The sequence below is a fragment of the Panthera uncia genome, chromosome A2, assembly GCF_023721935.1.
Source record: "Panthera uncia isolate 11264 chromosome A2, Puncia_PCG_1.0, whole genome shotgun sequence".
Classification (NCBI taxonomy): domain Eukaryota; kingdom Metazoa; phylum Chordata; class Mammalia; order Carnivora; family Felidae; genus Panthera; species Panthera uncia.
In genome coordinates, this window is record NC_064816.1 from 161,997,590 (window position 1) to 162,022,045 (window position 24,456).

The 24,456-nt window shown below is 53.6% G+C and overlaps 1 protein-coding gene across 7 annotated transcripts in view; it reads right to left on the reverse strand.

Moving 5' to 3' along the window:
- PTPRN2 (protein tyrosine phosphatase receptor type N2) overlaps positions 1-24,456 on the reverse strand; it is an 803,411-nt gene that overhangs the window by 253,679 nt on the left and 525,276 nt on the right. For all 7 annotated transcript variants that reach the window (XM_049642198.1, XM_049642197.1, XM_049642193.1 and 4 more), the window contains one exon: positions 5,138-5,202. In XM_049642198.1, the coding sequence (XP_049498155.1) occupies positions 5,138-5,202 (65 nt within the window). The remainder of the gene's footprint in view (positions 1-5,137; positions 5,203-24,456) is intronic.

A 24,456-nucleotide genomic window follows, 5' to 3' on the forward strand; every position in this document is an offset into this window, starting at 1 on the left:
GCCCTTCCCACGCACCCCTCAACCTACCGTGCTCCCCACGACTGCCCTTCCCACGCACCCCTCAACCTACCGTGCTCCCCAAGACCGCCCTTCCCACGCACCCCTCAACCTACCGAGCTCCCCACGACCGCCCTTCCCACGCACCCCTCAACCTACCGTGCTCCCCACGACTGCTCTTCCCACGCACCCCTCAACCTACCGTGCTCCCCACAGCTTCCCTTCACGTCAAATCCCACAGGAAATACTCAGGTCTGCATTTCCTTATGCCCCCGTGCCGTGTGAAACTTGTACTGAACACATCTGTGTGCCTTTCTCCTGCTCATCTGTCTTTGCCGGTGTAACTGTCCCCAGCCAGGGACCCTAGGAGGGTGAGGGAAACTTTCTCCTCCCTACATTAGATGGAAAGATTTCCTTTTTCAGAATCTGAACAGACGGCCGTCTCTCTTCTGCCTGAATCTGCCGGGTGACGGAGAGCTCATTACCATCCCGGGCTCCTTCCGTGGCAGGCCCTCAGCACTTGGTCTGAACCAGGACCACTGTGTGGTGCCGTGTGCTCTTCTGAAGCTCCCTTGCTGAGTTTCCGAGCCTCGGGAGCAATGCCGGGCTCGAGGGGCAGCCACTCTCCCGCTGAGATCACACCGTCACGAGATCAGAAAGTAACTCTGTATTTCACGTGCACTTACGGGAGCTAGACGCACGGGTCTGCCCTCCTGGATCCCTCCCAGTGACAGTCATCTAGATGATTTTCCTTCTAAATGTTTGAATTTTTCTTGTAATATTATAATTTTCCTTTTGAAGAAACATGACTTTATTAATTTGAAGAAAATGCAAACACTTTCAAGATGTCAGAAATCAGATCCTGAAACACGACAAAATACCCCCGATCTATTAGGAATGTGTGCGTGTACTGTAATCTGTTCATTTCCTTTAAATTTTGTCTCGAGGTATTTCCATTTGGCTTGAAGGGCTTTGGCTCTGCCATCACGTGTGTGAGTCTCGAGCACCAGGGAGAGAGACCGCGAGGCATTTAGCAATCACCGTCCACCGCTCACTCCAGACTCAGAATTAGCAGATACACAGCAAATACATGAAAAAAAAACCCACAGAATCCTCAAAATCAGGCCTAATACTGCACGACACGGTTAACGTCAGAGAAAGAGACGTCACCTCCACTTTTGCCTCCTTTGTTCCCATTTTCACTTTCCAAAACCAGCTCCAAACCCACCGGCGCCCCTGCCTCCATCGGGGGCAGCCTCTGAATGTGCTCGGCTTTGGCAGGAGTCTGGGGAGGGGGCGGGGAGCCTGGGCAGGAGAACCTACCAAGAACGACCTCAGTCAACTTCAAGGTGAGGGAGTACTGTCTTCTGAGACCGCCAGGAGGACAAGGGCAGGCGAACGGAGAGCTGGTCTCCACACATGCAGTGCAGCAAGAAAGCCCTGAGGCTTCGGACGAGACAGGGCTTGGGGGGCAGCCAGGATGGCAGGGGAGCCTGCACGGCCGGGTCCCGGTCCCTGGGGGTGGTTGTTTCCGCCCCTGAAGGTGGCGAGGTCAGGCTCTGGCCACTCAGGGACCAGAGGGAAACGAGTCAGGTGGGCAGAAAGGAAGGAGCCGGCGCTGTGTGTGTGGGGGGGGCTCGCTGGCACCCCACCCCCACCTAGCAGGACCTCCCCGCCTGCCCGGGAGTCGGGTCAATCCAACGCCTAGACCGCACCGCACGGCTGACAGTGACACCCTTTCTGTTTGTGGGACGCAGAAACTCGGGGACGGAGACGGGGTGGCAGGGAGCTCAGGTGTCCTGCTCTGCCCTCTGAGCTGAGATGGCTCGCCACACCTCCAGGTGCAGAGACGCAGGGGTGACTGGGGCACAGTGAGCGTGTCGGCCTGGGGAGGGGAGTCTGGGGTCACCATCCTACGGGTAACAACAAAGCCAAGCCTGGACGCGATCCCTCGGGAGGCAGTACAAGGAAGAAGACTGTGCCTTGGGGTCGTCAGAGCAGGGACCTCAGTGGTCAGTGAGACCTGCCTGGGGGACAAGGGACCGCAGTCCAGGAGGGGGCGGCTGGTGTGGCAGCCGTGAGTCAGAGGCGGCTGAATGCAGAACCTTCAACAACCGGGGAGACCGAGCAGTGACGGGGTGCAGGGAGCAGGCGGGGGAGGCGCCGTGTATGGGAAATACGCACCGATGTTGAAGCGTTTGCTGGGAAGGCATCTCTGGCGTCGGGGTTTTACTTAACAGCGCGGGAAACGCGGGAGCGGACTGCGTGCTGACAGCCACGAGCCGGAGAGGGGGGGCTGACGTGCAAGTGCAGAGGGGGCAAGAGCAGAGGGATCCCGACATTCGTCCCAGCTGGCAGCGTAGACACGGGCCGGATGCAGAGCTCTGGCGCAGGAGGCACGTGGCAGGGGCGTGGACGGAGGGGGGCGGGTGTGTGCGCACACGAGGGAGGGGGGAGAATCGCCAAGTGCGCGTACGGGGAACGGCCAGTGAAAGCGCTTGCAAATGACCGTCTGGCGGGTGCGGAGCCATCCCCCGAGATCCGTGCCGGTGAGTTTGTGCTCCCTCGGCAAGAGGGCGATGGGAAAGCCAGCGAGGCACGCCCTTTGACCCCCAAGCCACAGCCCCGCAGGGGCGGAGAAAGAAAACAAACACTCGCGCCGAAGCCCGGAGGCTCCTGACAGCGCCGCCGCTGGCGGACACGGGAACGGACGGCACAGGCGGCGACGCGGGTGGCGTCCGAGGAGGTGAGCGTGAACGTGTGTGCCGGTCGAGCGAAGGGCAGACGTCGAGGCCACGGGGCTCCCAAGCCCACGGGTGAGGAGGCCAGGCCAGGAGGGAGAGGGGGTGACGGCAGCGGTGAGGCTGTCCGGACGTGGACCTGATTCGTGGTCGCGACGCGGACCCGGCGTGAAGCTCGTGGCACGGAAACGCAGAGATGGTTTGTCCACGTGAGACAGACAAAACCAATGGAGGTGACGCAGGGCTCTGTCTTGACAGGGGACAGCGAGCCCGGTCCCTCCGTGGGCCCCGGCTCCCAGCGGGAGGGGAGCTCTGCCAGGGGGAGGTCTGTCTGCCGCCCCCCACCGCAGACCTGGTCCTTGGTGCCAGGCGCCCACAGGCACCCCGTGAGAATCTTTACGGTGAGCGAGCGAGCGAACGGGGCGCTGAGCCGAGCGGTGGGGGGCCCTCTCACTGTAGACACAGAAACACGAAAGAACACACACCCACGGAAAACCACACAAAACCGAGGCCAAAGAGGGACGGGGAGCGTCCAGATTCCAAAATGAACGGAGAAGGGAAAAGCTGGGCACGACCGGGAGCCGCTCGCAGCCGCTCGCCGGAATCTGGCAGCTCCACGTGGGTTCAAGGTGCGGGTCGGGCCACACGGGGACAGCACACACCGCCGGGGGCTGCGGGGGCTGGGGAAGCAGAGAATCTTCCTGTGAGGCTTCCCAGGGACCCAGCGAGGCGGATGCCGGGATCACCTCCCGTGACAGGGCAGGAGGCGGAGTCGTGTGGGGGGAGCTGAGACCGGGAGACCCGATGTTCAGGGAGAAGACAGACACGAAGCTTGGGGGGCTGCCGCAGCACATCACGGGCTGGATCGGTGACCCCCAAGCCACCGGAGGGCAGAGGGGCTCAAAGAGGGGAGCCGACCTAGGGGAGGCAGGGACCGGAGCAGGGTTTGGCCAAGATGCCGGGGAGGCGCGAGGACACGAAGTCACAACGTCCAGAACCCCCCGGTCTGAGCGGCGTCCCCCAACAGGTGGAGGGCTGGGGTCCCACCGACAGTGCTGTTCGCCCTCTGCTGTTCAGCAGCCGGCCAGGAGGGCGCCGTGAGGATGAGGCAGGAAAGGAGGGCAGGGGCTCACTCGTCTTTGCTGCATCCCGGACCGGCAGCACGGTCGGAAGCTTCCATCGAGACTCCGATGCTCCAAGCCATCCTGGCCCTTTCTGCCACTGGCCCCGCTCCTTCCCCGGGGCTTGGGCCTTTCGGGACCCCGCGTCTCCGGGTTTCTCCTCCCCTCACTGCCTGCACGCGGGGTCGAGTGGGACGTCCTCCCTGACACACGCTCACCCTCGCGGCCCGAGCTGGGAGTGAAGGGACCAAGCACAGTGGGGTCTCTCGGGCCCGCGGAGCCTTCGCCGACGAGTTTCTGCCAGTCTCCTCCCCACCTTGCCCGTCACGCCAGCGGAACACGGGCGCAGGCGCTTTCTCTGCAAGGCCCTTCCTACCCGCCCGCCACTCGGCAAGCGCGGAAAGAAGCCTGTCTGTGAGGAGCAACTAATTAAAATTCTCATTTCGAGAGCCAGGACTCCCAACTGCTGAACGGCAGATTTCCCCACGAGAGCGGCTAATCTTTGAGTGGCTCCGTGGAGGGTGTCTCCGCGGTTAGCGAGGAGCACTCATAAATCAGCCGCCCCCTAGCAGTTAATCATCTGTAACGGCCCGGGCCGTGAAATCTACAATTTCGATGCGATAGCACCGGTTGGTTTGGGTCCACGCTGCCTTACGAGTGGCAGGCTGCCACCCCGGCGAGGAACCACGTCGTCCCGCGTGCGACTCACGAAGCTGCCCCGAGATGGGGAAGCGGGCGCCAGCCAGGGGGCCCAGAGGTGGGCGCCATCAGCCGCGGCTGCCGCGGGAGCGTTTGGCCGAGCACCTCTTCCTGAAGCCAGCACGGCCACCCAGTCACAGTGCGGAGGCGCTCCCGCGTGCGTGGTGTCCCGGCCCAACGCGTGTCTCCACGTAACACGGCACAGTCTGCCCCCCCCCCCCCACCGAGTCCCCGGAGGGTACAAGAAATGCCTCTGGCTGGGGCACGTCCACAAACTTAGCCACCACAAAACCTCTGAAGAAGGAAGTCCGTGTTTTCTGAAGACTCCGTGTTTTCCGACCCCGTGGCTGCGTTCTCAGGGGGACACCGAATCACAACTTCAAATGCCACCGAACACAGCATCACATTCGCCAGGCTCCGTGGACCAGCGTCTTCAAGCAGCGGGAGGTAACAACTCCGGCCTCCCCCAGGTCAGCATGATGTCACACGGACCGTGTACGGCCGTCCCCCGGGTCCCCACACGGACGGGAGCGGCTCCCCAACAGGCGCGTCTCAGAGGGCAGCCCCTCCTGTACTCACCGACCCGCTTCCCGCCTGAAGAATCTCCAGTCCAGATGCTTTTTCCAGTTTGTCCTTGTTGTCAACTGTTAGGAAAAATTAAGAAGCACAGGGGTCAGCTTACAGAGCTCATCGTTCTCAAGACACTCTGAGCATTTTCCTCTATTGAAAAGCATTTCACGAAGTCACTGTGTGCAGACGGCCGAATTCAACAGCCCAGCTGTGAACGAGCCTGGAGCTGGTCCCGCTGGGCACGAGGCCCCTTCCGCCACCCCCCCCCCCCCCCCCCCCCCCCAGAGCAGACGCACAGGGCAAGCGTCATCACAGGGAGCTCACACGGCTGTTGCAAACACTGCACGAGGCGTCGAATGCAGACATTCTCTGCGTACTGCGAAGTCTCATTTTAGAACTATCTGATGGCCATTCACTGAGCAATCATCGGGAGACACCCTAACCCTAGCCCATTGACCAGGGTCCGAGCTCACGAAGAAGACCCACTGGGAGGCGAGCCTGAGCGCGGGCACTGACTCCAGCAGTGCCGGGGGCCGCCCCGTCCCTCATCCGCGCCCTACTTTGCCCCTGCCTTAGAACGAGGGGGACCGGCAGAGGACGATGACCCTCCATATGAGACCAAGGGAAGTGAGCTCTGGAACAATTAGCAGATGTAAATGAAAACCCGGCAATCCTAACGCCCGCACGGCAAACCCACCTGCCCCCACTTTGTCGGGAAGAAGTCGTGTCACGAAGCAATTGACCTTGGCTTACAAATCTGCAGCAATGTTCTTTCGGGTAAAGCCCATGTCATTTTGGAAATGAATACCAGGAAAAACACAATTTTATTGCAGACCCTAAGAATGAAGAGTGTCTTGCAGTTGTGGTTAATGCCGAACGAGAACAAGAAAATAGCGGTTACTTCCAACTCTTACTGTCCTGCACCCACGTTAATCTTGGGTAATGGGATTATATCTCGTAGAGGGTTACAAACAGGAGCCCGCTGTAGCCTGTCTGCCCACCTCGGGGCCTCTCATCGTCTTGTACCAAGTTTTTCCCCGTGAACAAATGAACATTATTTTTTACACGCAGGTAATTATCCCCGCGCTGAGAGAACGAGGCAGACACAACCCCGTCTGGGCTGGAGAGGCAAACGCTTTCAGACCCTTCAGTGGGTGCGGGGCCAGAGAGAGGGCAGGGGGAGGGGGTGTCCCAATGTAAACCCCGAATGGAGGGGAACAGTCTTGAAGAGCCAGAGTACCAAGCAATCGATCTTAATGTTCTTCTGCGAACAAAGGAAACACTTTACTGAATGTCAAGCTACTTTTGGGGGGAATAATAGTGAGCTCTTAAATAGGCTGAGAAGGAGAAAGCACATGAAAAGCGTATTTTAAAGGGACTGCACTTACTGCCACAGAGGAGTACCCGATATTTCAGGGTCAGGGATGAAAAAGCCAGTCTGACAATAATAACGCGGAGAACCCAGTCCGAGGGTCAGCAAACCTCCTAGAGAAGGCGGGGTGGTAGGTGTGCTGGGCGGGGCAGGCCAGGGGTCTGCGTGAAGGCACAGGGATCCTACCCAAGGGGACGTCCTGGTGGTGTCCCAACAAAACCTCCTCCACAAAGCCGGCGGCAGGTGATCTCCCCCCACCAAGCAGAGGGCCGGACGCTGGCCATCCTCCTGTTTGCAGGGCAAAGTTAGGACCCTTCCGCAGGCTTGCCGACCAGTCCCCTAGGCCCCAGGCCCTTTCCTGCACCAGAAATGCATGCTGGCCTCAGCTCGAGGGAAGCAGGATCGCCCTCCAAGCAGCCCAAGCCCCGGGTGCTGGGAGGCCTTCCCGGCAGCGACTCCTGCCGGGGTCCCCACAGGTCTCAGAGCCACGCAGCTCGGACTCACCACACCCCCAGGACACTCGGTTATCCAGCCTTCCCACTGCCCGGAAACGGCGACACAAATGACCTCCAGTGAGCAGATGACAGTAAAATGCGGTGACTGAACCATGCAGGGCTGAGTGGGTACCAAGTCCTTTGGGTTTTTTTGACTGTGTTCTAATAAAACTTTATGGACTTCACAGCTTGAATTACATATGATTTTAATTTGTCATGAAATACTATTATTTTGATACTGCACTAATTTAAAATTCAGAAATTATTCTTAGCTCACAGGCCATACAAAACCAGGTGATAGGTTAGATTTGGCCCATAGGTCATAGTAACGGACCCCTATTGTAGATCCAGCAAAAGTCTTTTGTTTTCAACGGCTTTAAATATGAGTGGGTAGAACGTCCTTCAGCTGCGTTGAATGTCTGGCTCCCACTATCCCTGAAAACAAGGAAAGGAGCCCCAGGGGAGCACGGCAGCCCGCCCCCACCCCAGCTTCCAGGAACTCTTGCCCCGTTTACAGCCCGATGTGTCCTGTTTCCTGGACTCCCCCACGTCTGACCCGTCACGGTGCCGCGTGCACGCGTGGCCCGCGGACCGGCTGCCGCCCACATGCTGTCCGTTACAGGCCTTCTGAGGAAGGGTCTGCGTTCCCCAGTTCTACCAGACCACTTGCCACTGGCACCTTCTGACCAACTCCAGAAAGTTCTGGAAGGGGCACTGGCTGCTTGGTAGGCTCTTTGGGAAACGCTGCGTCACCAACGCCGATGGACAAGCACGGGCCATGTGTGGGAAAGCGGTGCCGTCACAGCCCGACCCACGACTGCGCTCGCAGGTCGATGTGGCTGCTGGTTCTGACACAGGTCGTCGATAAACACAAAGCGATCTGGGGACCAGGGGGCATCGCATTACGGTTTAATCGCTGGTCTCCGCTTTTTTAGTGGCACGCAAGACAAAATGATGGCCTCTGAGAGCTGGCGCAACGCGGCGCCCACATGTGCCCCGGGTCCCCGTGATGCCCCGGAGGCCGCCGGGACCGTGCGTCCGCTTCTCGGGGCCCGGGCGGCGCTCGTGAGGCTCCGCCAGCCCAGAGCCTCCCAAAGCCGTCCTGGCCTTTTACAGAGGAGGTCACTCAGCTCCAACCAATCGGCCACTGAGACACGCAGCCCGAGCCCGGGAGTAGCGGGCGCAGGGCCTGGTTCAGGCTCCTGAATGGATCAAAGTGAGACGGAAGCCAAAGTCCACATAATCAAGCCCCAAATCACAACAGCAGCAAGGATGCCCCTGCCAGGCACCAAGGAGCAGTCCGTAACCTCCGTTAGTCCTAAACCACCTGGGATTTGTATCACGCGGTCTCCTCCTCAGAAATGGGGAAGCCGAGGGAGCACGGTGTGTGGCCCGGAGCCACGGGCAGGGCCGTCTCGGGCGGTGTGGGCTTGTCAGGAATACGGCGGCCCCACGGCTTAAGGACGGACATCGACTTCCCACAGCGCTGGGGGCCACGCACCCCACACGGAGCGGGTGGCGGGCTGCATGTCTGGGAGGACGCTCTTCCCCGCTGCAGGCCGCCGCCCCCCAAGGTGCCCACACGTGGTGGAGGGGCTCTCCCTTCCTCTTCTCACGTGGACCCCAATCCCGCCGGATTAGGGCCCCCTCCTCATGACCTCGTCTGACCCTTACTATCCCCGTGTCCGTAAACACAGTCAGCCTGGGGGTGGGGGCTCCACATATGCATCTGGGGGCACGAGCCGGCCCCCAGCTCCAGGCCCGTCGGTGATTCTGTCCAGCGACACCCCCGGGCTGACCCGCCCAGACTCCACGTCCCGCGAGTGGCCAGGAAACGCCAGGCCGATGGGGCGGCTACGGGGAAGGACCCGTCGTGAGACCCTCGGGAGTCTCAGGCGTGCTCGGGCGTGTGGGCACCAGGCTCTGGGCCCCAGGAGCGGCGGGCTTCCGCTCCCAGACTCCCCGCTGTCCAGATTCTCTGTCCTCTGCAAATACCAACAGTCGCTGAGGGACCGCCATCCCGTGCCAGCCACCCTTTGTGGGCCACTCCCGGCCTCACCGCGCAGGGAGTTTCCAACGGCAAGCCGCGGGCACGCAGGAAGACCGGCTGTGGTCCTACGCACGGTCCTCTGCCTCACCCAGCCTCGGTTTTGCCCTCAAGCTTGAGGACACCGTCTGTTTGCTCATTGCTCTAAGATGCCAACAACCTGTGGTCTCCGAGGCTATTGATGTGTTCATCGATGCTTCTCTGCTTCAGCGTCTGAATGCACCTGAGTGTCCCTCCGGGCCGCCTGCTGGGTGACCTGGGTTAAGGCCCAGCTTCCCCATCAGCATCACTGTGTCCGTGAACCCCCCGCTCTGAGCCCCACTCGCTCTGAGAGCCACGCAGCCACCCCTTCCACACAACGTGGCCGCCGGCCGGCGCCTGCTCTCTCTTTGTCCTACAGACAGCTCTCCTGTTCTTTTCAGCGCAAGTGGCCCTGGAACGGAAGCCATCCCAGCCATCTCCGGCACATTCCGTGATGCCCAGGCCACTCGGACATCCTCCTCCATGCGGCCCCCCACGTTTGCCGTTTCGGGGAATTCCCTCCGAGAGTGCCCCCAGCCAGGGCACCTCCTTCCAGAAATCCCTTCTGCCGGGTGCAACAGAGACACGAACACCCTCTGCCTCACCCTGGACCCCACGCGCACGGCGCCGCCCCCTCAAGCGTCTGGCCTGTGCCCACGCCGCTCCCTGCATCGCTGTCTAAGCGAAGGACCACTTTCTAGGCACGCCACGGCAACACGGCCATTTTGTTTGGTCTTTGGCTAAAGGATTTTAAGAAGAGACAAACCTACTAGCGTTCCATCAGATGTCAGTTCCACGCTATTTTTGTGGCCTCGCGTGGACTCTGACCTGGTGGGTCCGAGCTGGACGGCAGGGCCAGGGGGTGGAAACCCTGCGAGAAGCTGTTTTAATAAAGCCGAGAACAATGCATAAAGCCCATTTTTATCTTCAGGGGAGACAAAAAGGAAGTCCTTTAAAATTAAATTCACCAGATGAAGGATATGCAAATTACCTGGAGAAGCGGAACCCTACAATGTTCTCAAAATTCTGCAATAGCCTATTTAATTAGTGTTTTAATTTATCAGAAAAATTCCCTGCACTGGACAACTGGTGCAGCATCCCTGTAATTAGACACGCAGTGACAGCACAGCGCGGGTGTGTTCTCGGCCCCGCCACTTGAACTGAAGGGCGGGCAGAAGTCTCTTCTGAGAGCTAAACCGGGACGGGACAATTTAAAAAAAAATTTTTTTTTTTTAACGTTTATTTATTTTTGAGACAGAGAGAGACAGAGCATGAACGGGGGAGGGGCAGAGAGAGAGGGAGACACAGAATCCAAAACAGGCTCCAGGCTCTGAGCAGTCAGCCCAGAGCCCGACGCGGGGCTCGAACTCACGGACCGTGAGATCGTGACCTGAGCCGAAGTCGGACGCTTAGCCGACTGAGCCACCCAGGCGCCCCATGGGACGGGACAATTTAACGGCTGTGCTCCGTTAGAGGGAACACGGAGAGGGAGCAGGGAGCAGGGGCGGGTGAGGTGGGTGGTGGAAGCTGGCCCCCTTCGGGGTGGCCCGTGGCCCCTGCGGGCACAGCCCACTGCCGGGGGCACAGAGCTGCACCTGCGCACGTTTCCATGGAAAACCTCCTCCACTCTGACACCCACAGGGGCATCTGCGAAAGGGAGTGGAGCTTCTGGCTCATCGGGGGACCTCAGAGTGGACCTGCTGGCTCCTCCTTCGCCTGGGGGTGGGATGCCACACACTTTCCTTGGGGATGTCTCCCTGCTTGGACCCTGCCGGGCTGCAGCCAGTGCTGGGGAGGGGAGGGGCAGGCCCGAGAGGAAGCTGCACCTGCCAGGGCACCACCCAGGAGCTCCGCCAGCCCCGCCCACGTCCTCCTTTCCTCGGCGGGGTGAAGAAGTGTTACAGGGCGGGGGGATGAGCTGAGCACCCCCAGACCCCGCCCTGGGGCGAGGGCACCAGCTGAGCACCCCCAGAACCAACATTGCAGCCCAGTCTTCTCAGGGCAGGGGATCATTACCGGAATTTAAACAACAACAAAAAGGAAGTGTTCCTGCTTAATTTCAGTTCATTCTTTTTCCACACAAGCCTTTCCTAGGAGACCAGAGTCGGAGGATGAGGCCCGTGGACATGACTCCTTTCCCACCTCAGGGTATTGGCTGAACGCCGGTCTGGGGAGTTACAGATGCCCCAAACCATGTTCTCCTGGATGGTAACAGGTATCGGGCAAAATGGGGTCTCTGTTCACACAAGTGTGGGAAACGCAGAGCTAAATAGAGCCGAACACACGTAAACACACCCGTTAGCCTCCTCAGAGCCTTTAATGTGCTCTAGTGCCTTGTGGCCCCCCTGAAGGTACATGGGACTGATGGCCACGCCGGACGGGCTGGGGACCACGTCAGACCACGGGGAGGGGCCGGCGGGGGGAGGGGCGGGGAGCCGCTCATCCCCCTGGCCTGCGTCTCGGGCTCCTGATGCTGGGACCCTCTTGCGGGCGGACAGGCACCCACCCAACCCTGTAGAGACCCAGACGCTTACGCAGACAGAGCTGTGGCTTTGTGACAAAGTGGGATCACTGGAGCGCCTGGAGCCCAAGAAAGCTGACAGGTGGTGAGGGGGCCGCTGCCACCTAGGGAAGGAGCAGCCACGTGCAAGCTCGTCACGGTCACTGTGGGAGCAAAGGGCCAGGGGGCCTTGGGGCGATGGGGGGCAGACGTCCCAACCATGGACAGCGGAGGGGGGTGCAGACACAGGTGCAAGGCCTGCGGGATGTGGAAGGGGCGCCAACGGTGGACGCCAAGCCCAGGCCCCACGGCTGCCCACTTCCTGTGGGCGTCATGGGGCCCTGCCAGCAGGCGGTGTCCCGATGCTGGTACTACAAAGAATTCTTTGGGCTTATCATCTGGCCGTGGCTCCTTCAGAGTTTTGTGCTGCTCTGATCTGAGCGGTTGGCTGGAGGCTGGGCCCATCGCACCTAGAGAATGTGCTGGCCTCTCCCGTCCGCTCTGCGGCAAGCCCCATCCTCGAGAAGGGGGTCTTGGTCCTTTGCAAACAAGATGCCCTGGGGCGGGGGAGGCGCTGGGCTGGTGGCACTGCACCCCTCACTCGTGGGTCCCCCTGTGGCACCGGCCCAGAGTCCTGGGCCGGCCCTGTCTCTCCCCTGCCCCGCAGACGGCCCCGGGGCCAGGGCGGCCATGTGCCCTGCAAACCCCCCACGAGGGGCAGAGACACACGCGGGACCCCTGGCCCAGGGGGCCCGGCTCGTAGCCCGCGCCCGCGGCCTCTGTCCTCTGAAGGTGACGCGTCACTGCTGCCCAGACACAGAGTGGCTTGTCAACCCTCTCCGAGCCAGAAAGCAAGATTCCTGCCTGAAGAAGCTTCATCTCCCTGCCACGCGGAGCATCCACACGCTCTTGTACCGCGTTTGTGGTTCTGGACTTTGCGTGGATGAGCGCCGGATCTCAGCAGTCGCACACGCTGCAATGCCGAGCGAGCCCTGTTCCCGACCCCCTGTGTCAGCCAGTCTAGACGAGCACGCAGGAACCACGCGCTGCCTCTTTCCACCGGCGACCAGGTGCCCGCGGAAGCCAGAAACCCACAGGCTTTGTTTTTATAACAATGACTACAAGCGGATCAAATTTGCAAAACACAGAATTAAAAATTCATCTTCACTTGAACACTTGATTTAAAGCTTTGTTATCTATTATTATATTTTGTCTTCTAACCGTAATAGACCATTTTGAGTATTCTTAAAGAAAAATAACCTTTTCGAAGATATAGACATCATTTTAATTTTCAGTTTGATATGTATTTTATATTTTTGATGAAAACACCTTTACGTTTTATACTCTGTGTGCAATTATACTTGAATCATTCCTGTCTAAATGCACAGATTTTATGAAAATCTTGGTAAACAACATAATTAGTGATTTTCTGAAATAAGGGGAAGAAAAGACACAAGTATGCAACAATTAGGAATTATATTCTTTAACTTATTACTCAGTAAACTCTGCTAGTCCATCAAGAAAACAGCCAAACATACATGACAATGATTCAGTCCAGCTGTCTTTTATTATTTGCCTGATTTTCAGAAATAAAAACTATAGCTCTATGCATATTTAAACAAAAGTTTTCATTATGAATATATATTTCAAAGTATGAAGATAAAATTTTAAAAAATTTAATGTTTATTTTTTGAGAGAGACAGAACACAAGCAGGGGAGGGGCAGAGAGAGAGGGAGACACAGAATCCGAAGCAGGCTCCAGGCTCTGAGCTGTCAGCACAGAGCCCAACACGGGGCTCGAACTCATGGACCGTGAGATCGTGACCTGAGCCGAAGTCACAGGCCTAACCGACTGAGCCATCCAGGTGCCCCCAACGTTTTTTAATGTTTATTTACTTATATTGAGTGAGACAAATGGAGAGAGACAGAGCACTCACAGGCAGGGGAGCAGCAGAGAGAGACGGAAAGAGAGAATCCCACGTGGGCTCCACAGTGTCAGCACAGAGCCTGACGTGGGGCTCGAACCCACGAGCTCGTGACCTGAGCCGAAATCGAGTGACGGACCCATAACCTACTGAGCCACTCAGGCGCCCCTCATGATCAATTTTTTTTTAACAGCTTGTTAACGTGATGTAGACCCTTAAATCTTAGAAACTGGCGTGGGGTTGCTGTTTGCACTACGCCGCGGGCCCCTCCGGCGTTCGAGGCGGGCTGACGGCCATCACGGCAGACTCACGGTCCTGTGAGGACGCAGGTCATTCCAAAATTCCTCTCTGCAGAGCCCTCCTGGGGGGGTCCCATCTGCACGGGGTCCCTGCCACAGGTGCAAGGCTTTCACCAGCTGACCCTAGTCATCTGTGGCTCCTTCCCTCTTTGAACACCCCCCGGAGGTACGCTCCTGCTTCAGGGCCTTTGCACATGCTGTCTGTTCCCGGGGCCCAGTATCCACAGGGCTCCCCTCCCTCACGTGTCAGTTTATTGCTGCCCAGTAGAAGACAGCCCCATCGCCTGGACTGCCCACCTGTCTCTGCTTTCCGCCCCCCCCCCCCCAACTAGGGTGCAAACCCAACAAACCCAGCAGGATTCGGTCCGCGTGGCAGGATTGCCCCGGAGCCCAGGACAGTGCCAGGCACTTGGGAGGGCATCAGTGGCGACTCTCGCTTCATGGAATGAGGAAATGAGTTCAGCCCCCAGCGGGAGGGGGCACCGTGACCACGAGCACTTATCACTGCTACTGTGGCTGCTGCCGGTGGACGATCTCACCCTCCCCGTGCTAGTTTTCAAACCAAAGTGTGGCCCAAAGAGACGCCTGAGGATGCCTTGTTGTCACGACGCTCTTCTGACGGGACCCACTGCTCCCTGAGCGCCGGTTCAAGACTGTGTCTGAAAGCACATGCGTTCTCCCGCGCCTGCTGGAGCATCGGGCCTCCCGTCTCCCTCGCGGCCACACGGAGCTGATCGTTGGCGCAGGAAGAGAGCCTCCCGGACAGCCGTGGGCAGCAGGCTCTTGGGCTGGCCTTGGTGAGCCACCGGCGGCAGGGCACGTCTCTGTAATGTGCCATAGCAACGCGAACACAAGGAAATGTTTTGATGTGAGTCATCTCAAGTCAAAAAGCAACTGCTGAGAGTCACATGTCGCCACGATATTTGGACATTTAATTTTGTTAGCTGTCAGGAAGAATTAAAATGACCCCGGAACGCGACTGCTTTCCTGACAATTATTTACTACCAGAGAAGCCATTTAAAGCCTAATCCTAAGAGGGAAAACGGAAGGGGGGTGGGCGCTCTCTGTTCTTTCCCCGGCCTGGAAATGGAGGTCTCATCAGCTTTGTCCCGCAAGGAAATGGGTCCTCTGTCTGCTCTGGTCTCCGGAGGCACTGGACGAAGGGAATGGAGACTCGCCCGTTCCGGGACAAGAAGAGTGACGGCAGGAGGAGCCCCCATCCCTGTGCCCGAGGCTGGTGCCGGACCGCAGGGCGGCGTGGGTGTGCCCTGCACAGACCTGCTCGCAGGGCCACCCCCCACGAGGGGTCTGCTCGCCGGCCAGTCTTTCCACACACCCGTTTGCAGTTGGAAAAGATGGCTGAAGCAACCCGCCAATGCTCGTTTTTTGTTTTTTTTTTAATTTTTTTTTGACATTTATTTATCTTTGAGAGAGAGAGAGAGAGACAGAGACAGAGCGTGAGAGGGGTAGGGACAGAGAGAGAGGGAGACACAGAATCCGAAGCAGGCTCCAGGCTCCGAGCTGTCAGCACAGAGCCCAACGTGGGGCTTGAACTCACAAGCTGTGAGATCATGACCTGAGCTGAAGTGGGACGCTTAACCCACTGAGCCACCCAGGCGCCCCCCAATGCTCGTTTCTACACACACAACCAGAGCCTCACTCTGCTGGCGAGGGAAACAGCGGGGTTCTTTCGGTCAATAAAATAAACGCATTTTTTATGTACGTGCAGTATATATCGTTTTACTAAACACGTCACGGGATCCTGCAGATATGTCCCCAGCTTTCTCCCGACGACTTTCCCTTGAAGGTTAGAAATATTTTTTGTTAATTTGCAATTCAAAAATATCAACGTTTTATATTTGTATTTAATTAAATATTAGATACCAATGAACATTTATAAAGCATGTGTTGTGTATAAAGAACAGTGACAGCAAACGCCCGGGATACCTATGCCCCGAAAAAGACCTGGAACCTTACAATCCCGCGAACGCTGCATGGTCACACCCCTCCTCCCCGTCAGACACGAGTTCCCTGGACTTGGGTGGATCCTTTCCTTTCCTGTAGACTTTTCCACACGCGTAGGTTGCTTAGTTTTGCTGGGGTTGAGGGTAGCATGGTGGGATGATGACGTGTATGTTCTCTCGGACTTGTCTCTGTTGCTAACGTGTGTCTGAAGCCGTGAGCTTCTGTGGTTCTGTGAGGCACCGTGGTATGTGCATCCTCGCTGCTGCGTGGCCTTAGTCTGTGTGTCCTCGCTGCTGTGTGGCCACGGTCCGTGTGTCCTCGCTGCCGTGTGGCACTGTGGTCCATGTGTCCTCGCGTCCTCGCTGCCGTGCGGCCATGGTCCGTGCGTCCTCGCTGCCACGCAGCTACATCACGTGCATCCATTCAAACATCCAACCCAACGGGCAGCCGCGGCGTTCCACCCGCCCTCCCGCCACCTCCCACCTGGGGCCGCCGGGCGCATCCTTGTCTGTGTCTCCGGCCCGTGGACAGACTTTTCTCCGGTGGAACCGCTGGAACATGCCTGTCCCACAGTGGTTGCCCCGGCAGTCAGCTTGTAAGAGTTTCTGTTGCTCCCATCAGCTTCCAGACTTAACACCGTTGCCAGTCTGGTGGGTGCAACGCTGTGTCTCACGGCGCTCTCCAGGTGCATTCCTCTGGGTCCCGGTCGGTGTCTTCCTGTGCCTTACTCACACTCGTGCTCCCTCGGGTGTGAGATGCTTGTTCGTACCTCTTGCTCATTTTTCTGTCGGGTTGTCTTTTTCTTATTGCTTTGTTGTTCTTCAAACATTCTACACACGAATACTTTGTCAGTTGTGTGGGTTATTCAGAGCTTAGCTCAGGTTGTGGTTTGGCTTCGTAAATTTCCTAATTTTAATACACTCCGATGTATCATTTTCATTAAGATTTGCACTTTGGGTGTCTTGTTTACAAATTCTCCTCTATCCCAAGATCATAAAGATACCATTTCATATTTTCTTTTAAAAGCTTTAAGTTTTGCCTTCACGTGTGAGTCTTAGATCCAAGAACTGATTGTGTATGAGGACAGGTTTTTGCCCCTAACTGGACACCCAGGATTCCCAGGATGGTTCACTGAAAAGGCCATCGTCCTCCTCTCTGATCTGCCGTTCCAGCTCTCCCAGCTTCTGTCAGTTCCTCAGCAAGCTGGGCCTCCTCCGCCCCGGGGCCTGCGTTGGCCCCGGGTCCTGCGTCGGCCCCGGGTCCTGCCTCCACCCCCAGCCCTTCCGGGTCACGCCCCTTCGCGGGAAGGCCGAGCCTGACCCTGTTTTCTTCTGCCTGGGTGCCTGCGGCTCTGGCTCTTTGCACTTACACTCAGCTGGTCAACTCTCCAAATAAATATAAAACAAATTTTTAAAAACCTGCTGGGATTTTTGTTAAAATGTTATTGAATCTGAAGGTTTGGGAGACTTAACATCGTTATTCTCAGCGTGCGATGTTGTAAACCTCACCGCATATGTGGGTCATCTTTCACAGCTTCTAATACGGTTTTATAATTTTCTCCATGAAAGTCTTATACATTTAAATAAATACTCCTGGTATCTTCTTTTTTTAACGGTAAATGATGATCGTTTTTTGAAACTGTACTTTTAACTTTTTTCTAAGTACAGAAACGCAATTAGCTTTTGCCCATGATCTCACATACGGGGGCCCATCTCAGCGCCTCGCGGTAGTAATTCATCTGGGTTTTCCTTTGTGTTTTTGAATAAATAATGAGATCCGCCTGTAAATAGTTATGGGTTTTTCTTCCTTTCCGATGATGACTTCTATTTCTTCCTCCTGCACGATGGCAGGACCCTCCTACAGGATACTTACTAAACGCAGTGACACCACACATCCTTAGCGTATTCCCACTGCTAAAGGGAATATATTCAGTGTTTCACTGTGAAGGAACATATTTCTGTAGGTTGCTTTTAATCAAGTTAACAAACCTGTCCTATTTTAAAGCATTTTCATTACGAATGAATGTTAAATTTTTTATCAAAATCTATTAGGAAAACAGTGATTTTTCTTCATTAATCTATTAATGTGGTCAATTACGTTACCTACCTTTCTAACGTTAGAACTTAAATTGTTCGTGGTGTATTTAACATTTTTTGTAATGTTCAATGTTTATTTATTTTTGACAGAAAGAGAGAGAGAGAGAGGAAGCATGAGTGGCAGAGGGGCAGAGAGAGAGGTAGACACAGAACCCGAAGCAGGCTCTAGGCTCTGAGCTGTCAGCACAGAGCCTGACGTGGGGCTCAAACCCATGAGCCGTGAGATCGTGACCTGAGCCCAAGTCGGACGCTCCACTGACGGAGCCCCCTAGGAGCCCCTGGCCACCAGCTTTCTTAATGTTTATTTATTTTTGGGAGAGACAGAGACAGAGACAGAGACAGAGCATGAACGGGGGAGGGGCAGAGACAGAGGTAGACACAGAACCCGAAGCAGGCTCCAGGCTCCGAGCCGTCAGCACGGAGACCGACGCGGAGCTCCAACCCGTGAACCACGAGATCGTGACCCGAGCCGAAGTCGGACGCTCGACCGACTGAGCCACCCGGGCACCCCTATCGTGTATTTTTAAATAAATTTCTAGATTTAATCTTTTGTATTTGGTTTAGTTTGCGCATCTGTGTTTTTGAGGGACACTACTCATTTCTCTTCCCTGTACTATCTTTGTTGAGTTTCGGGACCGGGGGGACTCAGCTCAGGAGCGGAGCAGTGGGGTGCTGAGTGTAACACCGGGTTTCTTTGGGTGTGTGAAACAAGATCTCACACAAATGTGGGGCTGGGATTTTCTTTGTGGGAAGACTTTTAACTACTAATTCAATTTCCTCCTCACTCGTAGGACTGTTACGGCTTTCTAGTTCTTTATTTTGGTCACATTATCTAAATTTCTAAATACAGCACCCCTTGTTCACGCCACCCTCAGTTCCCAATGTTATTCCTGGCTTTTCTCTTTTGTCCTGATCATTTACACCAGAGATGTTTCAACTCTATCCATTTTTTCGAAGGAGAAACTCACTTTGCTTCCCTCTTTGTTTGGTCTTTTATTTCTGCTTTTGTATTTATTTCCTTCCTTCTACTTCACTTGAGTTTATTCTGTTGTGTTTTTCCAAATTCTTAACTTTAAGACTTAATTAGTTTTATGTTGTTTCTTTTCTAATATAAACAGTCAATGTAATAATGTTCTCTCAACTTTCTACTCAGGGCAAACTCTTTCACGTACTGAAATAGAGTCCGACATTTCCATTAATGTTGACTTACATTTTTTACGCTTCTGTTTTGATTTTTTCTTTGACCCCTTGCTTTTCAGAAAAAATTAAAACTTTCTAAAGTCATGAGTGAGATTCTTTTACTCATTTCTGTGAGGCAATATCATTGCTGTCTAAGAGTGTGGTTTGTGAGATACCAGTTCTCATAGATGTGCTGCCCGAAGAGAACACACGTGACCTGCACGTGATGTGTGCCGTCTTCCTGCTCCTGAATCGTGCTCGACACCTGAGCGGCTGAGACCTCCCGTGCCCTTCTGACTTTTTGCTTGATTTTCCAGTTACCGCGGGAGGCATACAAAACCTCGCACTGTGAGGGTGAACTTGGCGACGTCTCCTCGTAGTTCTATCAAATTTTGTTCATATATATTCAGACTATGTTACCAGGACACGGATTTGAGATTTAAATATCCCATCATTATATAGTGATCCTTTTTTTCTCTGAAGGTTTTTTTCTTAGATATGCTTTGTCTGTGTTCAGTACAGTAGAGCAATATTCTTTGGTCAGTATTTGCTTTTGCCTTTCACAAACTTATTTGTTTTCCAGTCTATGAATCTCTGTTCTTAATTGGAACTTACATTATTGTGATTTCTGATATATTTGAAGTTATTGCTAGCACCCTATGTTGTCTTTTTTTTTTTAATTTACATCCAAGTCAATTAACATATAGTGTAATACAGGTTTCAGGAATAGAATTTAGTGATTCATCACTTATATGCAACAACACCCAGTGCTCATCTCAACAAGTGCCCTCCTTAGTGCCCATCGCGCATTTAGCCCATCCCCCCACCCACTCCCCTCCAGCACCCCTGTGTGCTCTCTGTATTTAAGAGTCTCTTAGGGTTTGTCTCCCTCCCTCTTTTCATATTATTTTTGCTTCCCTTCCCTTATGTTCATCTGTTTTGGATCTTAAAGTCCAAAGTGAAGTCATATGATATTTGTGAAGTCATATGATAGTGAAGTCATAGGATATTTGTCTTCCTCTGACTTATTTCGCTCGGCATAATACTCTCTGGTTCCACCCACAACCTGTGTTGTCTTTATGCCTGAAAGTTACATAGTCAATTTCTAACTCTTCATGGTTCCCAGAGACTTTAAAATCCACATGCACAAATTCTCATCAATTAATAAAGCTCTGGGCTTTTTCCCTAAAATTACAAAGACCTTGGAACACTTTCACTCAATCATGCTCATCTCCGTGAAAATACTGTCGTTTTGTGTTTGCTGTTTTGATCTGTCTGGTTTTCAGCCTAACGGGACACTATGATTTTACAGTTTATTTTGTTTACATGTACTCCCTTCTTTACTGCTTTCTTTGCTGGTTGTTCTCTGTATCTCAGGTCTTCCTTATGGGATCACTCTCTTTTGTCTGGAGTAAATCTTGTAGAATTAACTTAAATGAAGATCTGTGGGTGGCAAATTTTCATTTTTTTGAAAGTGTCTTTATTCAACCCTTCTTCTTTCCCTTCCTCTTCTTTCTTTCTTTTTTAACCTGTCCTTGTTGAGATGGCCTCTGCCAGTGCGACTGCAGGCTGACAACTGTTTCCCCCCCGAAAACGGAGACCTTACTCCCCTGTCCCCGGTCACACGCTGGTGGCTGTTCCGTGGCCTCACCGTACGAGTCTGGGGCCGAATGCTTCCCGCTCCAACAGACTTCTTGAGTCTGAGGACCGGCATCTCCCAGCGGGAGGTCCTTACCCATCCCACTGTCAAATACGGGCTCCGCCCACTGTCCCCTCTGGGAATTCCCAGTAAACGTGCATTTGTCTTTCTGTGTTTTCCATTGAGTTCTCTCTCTCGGCTACATTCTCGATAATTTCTCAGTTCTGTCTGTGGGTTCTGGTTCCCTCCTCAATTACATGTAACCTGTCACTAAACTCACCTCCTGAGTTCAGAATTTCTGTCTTTCATTTTAAAAAATTCTATTGTTTGAGAAACGCTTCTTGGCTATTTGTGGGACTCATTTTATCTCCCTCTGGTGTTTCTTTCTCAGACTGACATGCAGGAGTTTATGCTCTGGGTCTACTGCCCACGCTGTCTGGAGCTTAATTTTGTTCATTCTTTCGGGTCACTTTGCTCGCGGTATCTCACTCCCTGGCACATCCTGACCCCTACTTTATCGTGGACCCCTACTTCTTGGGATCTTAACTATGGGGATCCTTCTCACTTCCCTCTCTGGGAATCCGGAGGCCCTGCCAACTCGCGATCACTTTAAAAGAGATTCCTCGCTTGAGATTTCCCAGACCACGCAGGGGTTTGCCTGTGGAAGGCACGCTGCGGTGCGGGCTGCCTGTGGTCAGCGCCCTGAGGGGCACACGCCCTCCCCCCCATACATGTCCAGGTCAGATGGGGGGCAGCTGGGGTTGCCACACAGTCCCCGCTATTCTGAGGTGGTCCTATGTGACTTTCACTTGGGCGAGGGTCTCTAAGAATTTCAGTATCGCCAGATGCCTGATGTGATTACTAAGGTATCTGTATCTTTGCACTCGGCATCTTGGGCTCTTTTCTGAAGGAAAAGAAGGGTCAGCCCTGTGTCTGCTCCTCCAGTGCACCGGTGGGAAGAGGGACCCCCAGCAGTTCTCTGCGAAGCCCCCACCCCATCCTCAACCCCTCTGCTCATGGGGCAGTAACCAACCTACTCTACTTTGACGCAAAACCCTGGGAAACTAAACGTAAAGCGTGTAACACGTTAAATAATCTGGCAATTGTATATCATATGAAACATAACTATAAACAGATGTGTATGAAATTGTCAGATTACTCAATGTTTGTATGCAATTTGTGCAGGAACTCTTGCTGGGACAGTGGAATAGCAAAAACAATCGCGCCCCCTCTGCAGAGCACCTCGCATGCGGACACCCCACACCCCGAAGCTCCCACTTATCAGACGGGCAGACTGAGCTCCTCTGAACGTGGCACTGCCACGTTCTCGGCGTGGCTCAAGGACATGGGCTAGAGGCCGCCTCCTGCCTCACTCTCCCACGGATCATGAGGGGGCGCGTGTCTCACTGTGACAGACCTCCCCTTTAAGTATCTTTTATTCATAAAACAGAGATGGGAGGACGGTTCTGGAAGCAGATGTTTGAGAGGCACGAAAGGAGGAGTGTTAATGCTGCCGCATTTGCACTCACCGAGTGCGGGGCTCCCTGACCCACCGCGTAGCCCCTGGGGGCGCACTTCTGACGTCCCTCCCCGACCCGCTGGCCAGTGGCCCCCGAGCGGGCGAGCTTGCACTTGACATTCTCTGCCCTTCCGAAGCCGCTGGTCTCTCTCTAACGCCCTGCATAAGGTGAAGGCACAGGGCATGGTCCAGCCTCACTGGAACAGCGGGTCTGGAGTGCATTCTCTCCTTGCAAACTGAAAGGTCGATTTGTCAAATGCCTCAGGGCCCCAAGAAAGGGTCTCTAGCCCTTGTTTTCCAGCCATAACCGAGTAAATAAATGAGACTTTTATCTGCCGGTCTCCAGTGAAGTCTCTGGAGAGCGGGCAGGGCTTCCGTGAAAATGCAGCTTGGCTGTGCGGTAATAATAATGACAGGCTGGTAAAAGCTAATGTCAGCTTCAATTTCCAAGTCATTTTTCAAATTATTTTAATTAGATATTGTTTCAATCTCACTTACATTAATTTAATATCTGATATCAACATTTCAGTTTTCAATTTGTTCAAATGATTTTTTCCAGTCTGCCTGGTTGCCTGCAGTAATTTAAAATACAATGTTTATCTTCAGCAATTTTCGGTGCGCGGGTCCTGGCGAACTGCTATGTTCAATATAAGTGACAGGGAGGGAGGGACCACGGCACTCTGGAAAGATGGAAATTCACCTCCTTCCCATTTCTCTCTCAACATTAGAGTAAGCAGGTAAAGCTAGAGGTAGGTGCCCATAATAAGATTTTCCACCAATTTCTCTGTGTAATTGGCTTTCCCAATGCAAATTTCAGTGAAATCTGATGAAGGTTTTATTATTATTATTATTATTATTATTATTATTAAAAGTCCTCTGGACAAACAGCCATATCTCCTTATCAACACATTTTCTGACAATTTTCAGCCATAAGGCCTGGAGCCTGCCCCCCAAAGAGCCTTCTTTCCAGTCGCACTGTAGCGGTTTTAGGTTCTGAGTTTTGTTATACCTGTCCCTGCCCACATATTAGCACAGACTTTGGTAAAGACACCCTTTGATCACAGCAAACATGAGGTTAAACTCAGCCTCCACATTACCAAGTGAGAGGAGGCAGGGATCTGTAGGTGCCCAACTAAGATGAGAGAATTTGTTTTCTCCTGAAGTTGATAGTTAGAATACGCAGATCTAAGCTATGCTTGAAACGTCTGAAGCACTTACAACAGTGAGTGCACGTTCCAGGTCACTTGAGAACAATATAAAACAAAACGTGATCCACACAAAAGAAATAGAAAGGAGGCACAGAAAGTGGAGAGCATGAAAGAAGGTAATGAATTAAAAACACACACAGTTACAACAATAAATGTAAATAGGTTAAATTTTACTCCCAGGACAAATTCTCCCACTTAGGCCAAAAGTGTTATCTACAAGAAAGACACCTAAAACAAACCAGATTAGAAATATTAAAAACTCAAAGGGTAGGGAAAAAAATAAGGTAAATATAAACAGAAATGAAGGAAGGGCCATAGTATTCACATCAAGACAATATACAATTACATAAAAAGTTATTTTTAAGTGAAATAGAGTAATTGTATGTTAATGTTTTAAAAATCCAAAATGAAGGTACGGTGTATGTGCCAAGAAATCAAACAAAAACACCGCACTTGGTAAAGGAGAACTGATGTGCCTCCCATGGCTTGACAGACAGAAGACCCAACAGGCACCTGCTTCCTATGCTCTGGGGACTGTGCCCAGCACTTTCTCCACCTTATACTATGTGCCCCACAAGATAGGGCCTTTCACTTGTCCCCTTGCACTAGGGAGGAACACTGAGCTTGCTGCAGGAAATAAGTTCCCTTCCTAAAGTTGCACAGCTAATAAATGGCAGACCAGCCTTGATGCTCTCCCCAACCCACATGGGGGACATACAGAAGACAACTCAGTAGTGGCTGGCCAAATTCTATGGCATAGAAACAAAAATATAGCCGATCAGGCATTAGGTCAGGTATTAGGTAAAGGAGGCCTTCATGATTTCCAAAAAGTAAAATTTACATAAAAAATCTAATAAATTAAAAACTAGTAACCACATAAAACAAAACTGTCCAATCAGTTGGGTATTTAAAAATACATTTTTCACCAATTCTTAGCTTGAAGAAGAAATCAAAACTATGATTTCAGAATACTGAGCAAATAATGATACAAATACTGTAAATCTAAACCGTGTGAGGTAATCAAAGCTTTCATCGTGGCGGGTGTGGGGCAGTGATGTTTTCAT